Source organism: Oryx dammah, unplaced genomic scaffold (genome assembly GCF_014754425.2).
Source record: "Oryx dammah isolate SB20612 unplaced genomic scaffold, SCBI_Odam_1.1 HiC_scaffold_6, whole genome shotgun sequence".
Classification (NCBI taxonomy): Eukaryota; Metazoa; Chordata; class Mammalia; order Artiodactyla; family Bovidae; genus Oryx; species Oryx dammah.
The window spans coordinates 34007334-34016851 of record NW_024070190.1 but is presented as its reverse complement, the minus strand read 5'-3'; the positions used below and the strand labels follow the sequence as shown (position 1 = coordinate 34016851).

The 9518-nt window shown below is 50.0% G+C and overlaps 1 protein-coding gene across 3 annotated transcripts in view; it reads left to right on the top strand.

Annotated features, from left to right (window-relative positions):
* The first annotated feature begins 1062 nt into the window (after positions 1-1062).
* Positions 1063-9518, top strand: part of TSPAN15 (tetraspanin 15) — a 56225-nt gene continuing 47769 nt past the window's right edge. The window contains exon 1 of one of the 3 annotated variants that reach the window (XM_040242203.1): positions 1063-1239. In XM_040242203.1, the coding sequence (XP_040098137.1) occupies positions 1144-1239 (96 nt within the window). In that variant the 5' untranslated portion in view covers positions 1063-1143. The remainder of the gene's footprint in view (positions 1240-9518) is intronic. The other 2 variants (XM_040242201.1, XM_040242202.1) reach the window with 2 other exon arrangements.

Here is a 9518-nt window from a genome sequence, read left to right as displayed (position 1 = left end):
AGGAAACTGGCTTCCTTTCAACCCCTGGGCATGGCATTGCTTCCCTCCTCACCCAGACCTTACTTGCTTCCTTCTACAGTAAAACCGGCAAAACTCTGGGGGCTGGGCCGCCGGTCTCTATCTGTCTCTGGCAGGCTTGGGAATTCAGATCCCGGGAATGGGACAAGAGTGCCATTCCCGAAGTCGCCACCAGGGACCACACCCAGCCATGCCTTGAACTCTCATATTTAATTCCTGAATGCCACAAACATGGATTGCCTGGTTCCCAAGTCCCCAGCTGAGCTCGGCCTGCGGGGAAAGGAAAACAGCAGTGAGTCAAGCAGGGGCCGTGGGAGACAGACTCACAGCCAGGAAGACAGACTTTGACCCCAGACAGAGGAAAGGCCAGGCGGAAAGAGGCTGGGTCAGACCTGGGCTGTGTGCAAGGGCTGAGGCCCCTGCGTTGGGGCTAGTGGGTGAGGGCTTCTCGGAGGAGGAGGCCATGGGGGCAAGGTTGCTACCTCACCTAGTCCCAGCGAAGGAGAGGAGCGGAGACTTGGGGGAAAGCCTCCCACTTTTACAAAAGGAACTGTGGGGCCTTCCATGAGGGCCCTCTGCCCCACCCTGCTCTGCGGCGCCTTCCCAGATGCGACCCTCCCGCCCCGCTTAGACTGAACAACTCCATTTCCTTATTCCATTCATGGCTTGCACACTTAATTGCACATTTTTTAACGCCTTAAGCCATAAATTCCTGTTCTTTCCCCGTGGTCTTCCCTTTGGACCGCAGTAGAAAGCGGGCATTCTGTGTGCCCCGAATGAAGCACACTAGCTCTCTCCGTAGCGACGCTCTGCACACTCTCTCCCACGCCCCCAACGCGCCTTAGCACGGGCGCTTCTAGATTTGCCCGCGACCAGGTTCGCACAACCCTCGCCCCCGCCCCTGCCTTGGCCTCCTCTGGGTCCAGGGCCTCCGCCCCGCCCCAGGCCCGCCCCCTCCCCGAGCGCCCATTGGCCGCTGGGGCTGGCCGGTCCCGGGCCGGAGCTGTGATTGCGGCTCGCCGGTGTCAGTCCCCGAGCGAGCGCCGGTGGCGGGGCCGGGAGCCGGTCCGGCAGCCGCAGGTGGGGCTGCTGGCAGCGAGGGACCCAGCCCGGGAGCCCCCCAGGATGCCCCGCGGGGACTCGGAGCAGGTGCGCTACTGCGCGCGCTTCTCCTACCTCTGGCTCAAGTTCTCGCTCGTCATCTACTCCACAGTGTTCTGGGTGAGTGACCCCAGTCGGCCCCGGGATGGGAGGGGGAGAACGCACTCCCTTGTTCACCCACACGATGCGCCGTCGGGTGGGGGGATGGGGGTTGGGTTGGGTGCAGACTTGTCTGCTCCAGGGAGGGGGCAGAAGCGCACAACTGGATTCTCGTCCCACTTTCCTTGGGAACCAGGAAATTCTGGCTGCTCGAGCTTAGCCTGAATTTCAGCCGCCGGGTGGGGAGCCTTAGAGCTCGTTGGCAAGGGCTACGACGAAGGAGCTCCGCGTGGCTCACCTGTGTGCACCTGACCAGCAGTTTGGTTCTACGAGTCCACCAGCCTGCGCTGGTGCGGTAGGCTGCGGTTAACCACGTTTGGCTGCTCCCGCCCCGCCTGCCGGCTGTTACTGAGTTCGCCTTCCCATCATCATTCTGTGGAGCAGTGGTCAGGCTTTGTGGTCTGGAGTTGGGGGACCTGGACTCCTTATCCTGTCCCACTATATACCTGCCTACGTCCCCGAGGATGCCTTCCCATTGTGCCGCTGTTTCCTCTAGGGTTGAAGGAGGATGCCTTCCGGGAGGTGTGGTCAGGGGGATTCCACCAGAAGTGTCTGAGGAGATATCCAGCTGCTTTTAGGTGCTCAGAACTTTAAAAAGCCCCTGCACTTTACCTTCTCTTCTCTCCTGTTGGGGGACAGGATGGTTGTGGTTGGACAGGAACCAGCTTCAAATCCTGCCACTACCACTTTCCAGCTGAGTGATAGTGGGGAAGTTACTTCATCTCCTGAGGCCACGGTTTCCTCATGTGCCAGTAGAAACAGTGATGATACTCAGCTTTCAGAATGGTTGTGGGGATTGACTGAAACAGATCAAGTCCATTGCTTAGTACAGCGACCAGCAAAGAGCTCAAGAAGTCTTAGCCATTGTTATTATTATGGACAGGGGAGCTGGCCCTCCTGGTAAGCTGACCCAGCAGACTGGGTTTCACTATGGAGATTTCAGACTGGGCTGGGCCCCCTCCTAGAAATGAGGACTTCTTTCTACAGGCCAGTGCCAGCCTTGCCACTCTAGAATAGTTCCCCTGCCCCCAGTATGCCACAGGGCAGACTTGCCCAGGTACCTGACACCCATCCCCTGCAAACACATTCACACTCTGGTCTCTTTTTCAACCTTTGTTTTGTCTTCTGGTGGGAACTGCCAGATCTGCCATCAGGCTTTCCTTGTGCCCGCTCTGTGGATGTGACCTTACCTGGTGTCCACATCCAGATTCTCGATTTGTTCTGTTACTGACTCAATGGGAGATCTTAGGCAAGTCACTTCCCTGTTTGGGGCCTCAGAGCTGTGAATTGACTCACCCACCTCCCAGTTCAGTTCTCTGACTCTATGTAATGAGCAAGAGTGATGAGCAGGATGTATGGGGGCTGGAGGATGTAGCACAGACTCACTGATGGATGGTCTAGGGAGGCAGAAGTGTTTTGTTTTGTTTTTTAACATTTAGTATTTTTTATTTTGGCTGTGCTGGGTCTTAGTTGTGGCACGCGGGAACTTTAGTTGCAGCATACAAACTCTTAGTTGCAGCATGTGGGATTTCCTCAGTCAGGTCTCAAACCTGGGCCCCCTGCATTGGGAGTGTGGAGTCTTAGCCACTAGACCACCAGGGGAGTCCCGGGGCAGAAGGTTTTACGTGAAACTGGGATGGGGATGATCCGAGCTGTCACTCAGCGGTTCTCTCTCAAAGTTACACCAGAATCAACTCAGAATTTTAAAAACACTCTAGATCCCTGGGCCCTGGCATACATATTTATTTAAACTTATTTAACCTCCCCAGGTAAGTGTATAATAAGTGTTAAAAACTGCCGGGCTACATGATCTCATGGGCCCCTTGATTCTGATTCTGGGATTTTTTTGTCTGCTCCTTGTTTGTCTGGCCTCAGAAGCTCCTTCCCTGTAGGTCAGAGCTGGCAGGGAGAAGGCTAAAGTTGATGGGTGAGGAGAGGGGGAAATAGGAGAAGACCGGGAGTCAGAAGGTGGGGGTTACTTTTCTGGCTTTACTGCTTGTCTCAACATTGTTACTGTCAGTCGCTAAGTTGTGTCCAACTCTTTTTGACCCCACGGACTGCAGCATACCAGGCCTCCCTGCCCCTCACCATCTCCTGGAGTTCACTCAAGTTCATGTCCTTTGAATCAGTGATGCCATCCAACTGTCTCATCCTCTGCTACCCTCTTCTCCTTTTGCCTTCAATCTTTCCCAGCATCAGGGTCTTCCAATGAATTGGCTGTTTGCATCAGGTGACCAGAGTATTGGAGCTTCAGCTTCAGCATCAGTCCTTCCAAAGAATATTCAAGGTTGATTTCCCTTAAGATTGACTGGTTTGATCTCCTTGATGTCCAAGAGACTCTCAAGAGTCTTTTCCAACACCACAATTCAAAAGCATCAATTCCTTGGCACTCAGCCTTCTTTATGGTCCAACTCTCACATCCATACCTGACTACTGAAAAGACCATAGCGTTGTCTCCTAATTTCTTTGCATCTCCATTTTCCCATGTACAAAATGGGTAACTGATATCCTGCCCCACACCTCACTGGATTGTTTTTAGGGTTAGCCATGTGCGGAGAAGGTGACATGTGGACAAACCAAGTGCTATAAAAAAGAAAGTCACACAGTTAAAACGAAACTTGAATTTTCAAGACCCTGCTTGCCACTGTCCCTGCAGCTGTAAGAAAAGACCACTCTCTGGCCCTTGCTCTGTCCCTTCTGGAGCAGGGTGGGACTCAGAACTCAGAATCCTCCCTTTTCAACCACCTGAGACTGACTTTAAAAATCTTTAACTTCCCATCCCTGGAGGTATTAGTGCTTAATAATCTCCTTATGCATGCCAAGAACCCAGCCACCTGCCAGGGCAACTTCAGGTGCCAGAATTTGACTTCAGGGTGGAGGCCCAGTTTAAGTGATTTGTCCTAGACTGGGTTTGTTGTTATTTGGAAACCTTTACAGGAAAGTTTATTAGCTCAGTGCCATCCCTTGGGAGGAGCAGTGGGGCCAAGGGTTACTTGCTTTGTAAGCCCAAGGAGCTAACATTTTCATCTCAGTTATCTAAGGAGCTAAAAGGTTTACCATAGCTATGCACCTTCCGTAGGACTTTATGCTTTAAAACTTATTATCAAATAGGAAATGCAAGGACATTGTACAAAATTTAAACGTATGAAAGAGTAATCATCAGTTATCAGCCTTCCTTCAATCCCTCTCTGGTATGCCCTGTCCATAACTTTTGTGAGTTTCTTTAGCCTTCCTTTTTTTTTTTTTGGCCTTGTCCTGTGGCATGTAGGATCTTAGTTCCCCAACCAGAGATCAGACCATGCCCCCTGTATTGGAAGCATGGAATCTTAACCACTGGACTGCCAGGGAAGTCTCTGTTAGGAGTTTCTTGTGATTCTTTTCTGAGATACTATCCTAGGCACAAACATGTGCATGTGTTAAATACCCTTTCCCTCCCCCCGCAGAAAATAGCATTCTGGGCTTTCCAGGGAGCCCTAGTGGTAAAGAACCTGACTGCCCGTGCAGGAGACTTGATAGACATGGGTTCAATACCTGGGTCAGGAAGATCCCGAGGAGAAGGAAATGGCAACCCGCTCCGGTATTCTTGCCTGGGAAATCCCACGGACAGGGGGGCTTGGCGGGCTACAGTCCTTGGAGTTGCAGAGTCAGACACGACTGAACACACACACACACAAAGTAGCATACTATACACAGTTCTGTCCTTACCTTTTCACTTAAATTTAAATCCGTGTAAATTTTGGAGCTCTGATAGGGGCTGCCTCATTCTGTTTGATGGCTATGTAGAATTTACTGTGGGTGCGTGCTAAGTCGCTTCAGTTTGTGTCCGACTCTTTGTGACCCCATGGACTGTAGACCGCCAGGCTCCTCTGTCCATGGGATTCTCCAGGCATGAATACTGGAGTGGGCTGCCATGCCCTCCTCCAGGGGATCTTCCCGACCCAGGGATCGAACCCACCTCTCTTTTGTCTCCTGCATTGGCAGACAGATTCTTTACCACTAACGCTGTCTGGGAAGCCCAGAATTCACTGTAGGCTATGCCAAAATATATTTCATCTGTCTCCAGCTTGGGGACTCAGGACTAAGACCAATCTTTGATTACTGCAAATAGTGCATTTTTGAATGTGTCATTTTACGCATGTGTGTGTATGTCTGCAGGGTGATTTCTAGAGGTGGAATTGCTGGGTTAAAGGCTATATGAATACATAATATACATATGGGAATGCACTCATCTTAAGTGTATATAACTTAGTGAATTTTTACAAAGTGAACATCACTGTATAATCAGCCCCCAGGTCAACCAACAGAACTGTCGGCAGAACCAGAAACCCACCTTGTGTCCACTGCCAGTTGCTACCACCCCTCACCAGTAGTAATCACTATTGGGATGCCTAATAACACAGAAAAGCTTTGCCTGTTTTTGTACGTGCATTAAAACTTTTGATTAATGTTGTTAAAACAGCCATACTATAAGTTATAAGTATTATAAATTATTTATGTGTAATATTATATTACTTTAAACTGATTCACTTTTTAAACTTAAATTTATTTCCCATGTGACTTGCAGGATCTTAGTACCCCAACCATGGAGTGAACTTGTGCCAGTGAAAGCGTGGAGTTCTAACCATTGGACTGCTAGGGAATTCCCTAAACTTAACTTTATTTTTAAAAGGAGGCTTTATATCACTACTTCCAATGGAGAAGGCTTCCTAAGTGGTGCAGTGGTAAAAAACCTGCCTGCCAATGAGAGAGAAACAAGAGACTCGGGTTCGAGCCCCGAGTCAGGAAGATCCCTTGATGGACTACATGGCAACCCACTCCAGTATTCTTGCTGGAAAAGTCAGTGGACTGAGGAACCTGACGGGCTACAATCCACGGGGTCACAAGAGTCAGATACGACTGAGCGCGCACACACACGCACACAACGGGGAACCAAAATTCCTCATTGAAAATAGCTGGTAACAGTGACAGTAAATACAGTGCAGGGGGCAAAAAAACATTGTTAAATCCCAGCTAGACACTGTAGATGCTGGAGGCTGTGGACCTGAGGCTTGGCTGGCTTGTCCCAAAGGCAGGTTGGCAGATGTCTTGAGAGGCGTAAAGACAAACTGACACCAAAGCCGAGATTTGCTCCATGATGAGATTGGAAGGATCAGAAGGAAAATGAGCAACAAAAACTTCCCTTAGTCTCTGAGTCAATATGAACATGACCTTGAACCACTTATGAGATCTCTTTAGCCATGCTTGGGGGCCCTCTCATTTCTTTTAGAGGGTGACCCCAGGGCTCCGACTGGGCATGTCTCAAGGTCACTCAGCACAGCTGGTACTAGCCTTCAGGTGTCCTCGTTTCCAGTTCAGTGAGAAATGAGCTCATCCCCAGGCTCTTGGAGCCTCCTCTTCCCACTGCATGGGTGAATCATTCTGACACATGTGCCCTCAGCCCACTGGGGACACACCTCTAATTATAGCACCGACCACAGGGTATCCTAGAGATCTGTTTACATGACTTGTTTCTCACTGGACTGTGGGCTCCTGGAGGTCAGGGGAGTAGCTCTTTCATGTCCTCTTCCGGTCTCAGGGCCGGGCACACAGTGGGTGCTCAGGAAAGGCTTGTTGCATTGGGGTGGCTGAGTCCCGACCTATACCTCGGAAGCAGGGATTGGAGATATGGGCGCCCGGATCAGAGGCCAAACTGGGTGTGTAGCCAGCAATGGTCAAGTTTGCTGACGCTTTGAATTTGCAAAGTGGGCTGGACTGATCATGGAGACACTGGCTGTCTAGAAAGCACCAAGCCTATCCCCTTACAATGAGGTAGGGTTTTCGGTTGGGTAAGGGTGTCAGGGCTGAGCAGTGTCTATAATTGGGAAGGAAGTGGGTGCAGACAGGTGGTGGAGGTTATAAATGCCGGGGACAATATTAAGTCTTTCTTGTCCCTTCAAGGATGGGCCTCATTACCACAGTTCTTGTTACCCAAAGTTTAATGATTAAGAGTGTGGACTCTGTACCAAGCTATCCGGACTCTGACTCTTATAGGTTGAGTGACATAGGCATTAACTTCCATTGCCTCAGTCGTCTTATCTGAAAAACAGGTGACACCAGAACCTACCTGAGAGTCGCTGAGACCCTTAAATGGGTTAATTATCGGAAGGGCTTAGAGCAATGCCTGCCACACGATAAACACTACACCAGCTACTTAAGAGTTAGCCATTCTTTCCCTGCCTTCCTTTCTATTCTTCAATTAGAAGGGCCCTTGAAGGCACCTCTAGTGTGAACTTTTCATTTTACTGAGAAGGAAACAGGCCCGGAGAGGAGAAGCAAAGATCGGAGACCCCACAGCAGTTAATGACAGACCCAGACCAGGACTTAGCCACCTGACTTCAGTTTCTTCATGGGGTCCCCGTGACCTTTACCAGCAATGGTATCCCCCTCCCCCATCCCCCAGTGGTCCTCCACTTGTCAGGGCTCCAGGTATAAGTGGACAACAGCATTTCTGGAAGGAGCTAGGTAACTGGCCTCCCTCTTGAGCACAGCAGGAATTTTTAAGTTTTGAAAAGAGCTTTGTTTGTGCAAAAATAATATGTGGCACATAGTTGAAAAAGAATCCCAAGCAATTCAGATAAGCACAGAGATGAAAATAAAAGTCACTTTCAGTGCTGTCAGTAAAAGAACCATTATTGGGGTAAATACTCATTTGGACATCTCATTACACATTTGTGCGTGCGTGCTAAGTGACTTCAGTTGTGTCTGACTCTTTGCAACCCCATGGACTGTAGCCTGCCAGACTCCTCCGTCTGTGGGATTCTCCAGGCAAGAATACTGGAGTGGGTTGCCATGCCCTCCTCCAGGGGATCTTCCCAACCCAGGGACTGAACCCACATCTCTTATGTTTCTTGCATTGGCAGTCAGGTTCTTTACCACTGACACCACTTGGGAAGCCCCTTCCTTGTACATATATGTAGATATTTAATTTTTTTTTTTTTACTGTGTTTGATTGATTGGGAAGTTCTATTTCCTTCTTGTTCTAGGCAAGCATTTCACAGAGAAAATAGTGAAACTCAAGAAAATGAGGCAGCTTAAATAGTGGAGGGGGTCACGGTGCCTCATGGGCCCAGAGACGGCCTGGGGCTGGGCTCAGGTCTCAGGCCCAGGGAGGTCCCTCCCCTCCCCTAGCCGGGCCACAGGACCTTTACAATCCAGAGAATCCAGAAGGCAGCCCCTGAAGGGGTTTGGAGAATTTTCTAATGCCCTCGTTTTCCAGATGAGCAAGTAAGGCCCCAAGAAAGTTTCTTTGTGCTTAGTCGAGGCTTCTGTGGGTAAACCTGCCTTTTCCTGTAAGAGAAGGGTTGTTTTATGCTGTAGGACTGGGTTGGGAGCTCACTGCTACTTTCAGTTGGTTGTTCTTGAGAAGCAGGAGTAAGTAACAGTCTGCCCTTCTCCTTCCCCCTGCCCAGTGCCTCTTCTCTCTGGGTGGCTCACAATGCCGATCTGGGGTAGGACTCAGAGTCAACCAGACTAGGATAATGGATAATGAAATTTCTAGAGCAGCTGGCTCCAAATACAGGGGAAAGATGTCTTCTGGGTAAGCCTGGGCATGGGGGATTGAAAAGACAGACTTTTCCCAGAGAGCACCTCTGGATGTGAGTGGGTTGGAATCGACGTCTTCATGGAAGGCAGGAGAGTCCAGTCTTGACACGCCATTCCCTCCAGGGTGGAGACCGTTTGTTTGCTTATTCAGTCAACAAAATAGTTATTTAATGCCTACTGTGTATATCAGGCACAGTGATAGTTAACCAGGAAACAACTGTGAGCAAGATAGACTTGTCTGGAAGACAGACAAACCACTAAATACACACAGCTGTGATAGGTATTAAGGAACAAATTAGGGAGGAAGTGGGGAAAGGTGGAAATTCCCACTTTAAATGGGGTGGTCAAGGAAAGACTTTATGAGGAGCTCAAAGCCTGAGAGGCTTCCCAGGTGGAAGATGTGGTTTTGATCATGAGTTGGGAAGGTCCCCTGCAGGAGAAAATGGCAACCCACTCCAGTATTCTTGCCTGGAAAATCACATGAACAGAGGAGCCTGGCGGGCTACAGTCCGTAGGGTCGCAAAGAATCGGACACAACTGAGCAACTGAGCATGCATGCAAAGACTGAGAAGGAGCCAGCCGCACAAATGGCCTATAGAGAACATCTCAGATGGAGAGAACAGTAAGTGCACAGGCCCTGAGGTAGGCAAGTATGGTTG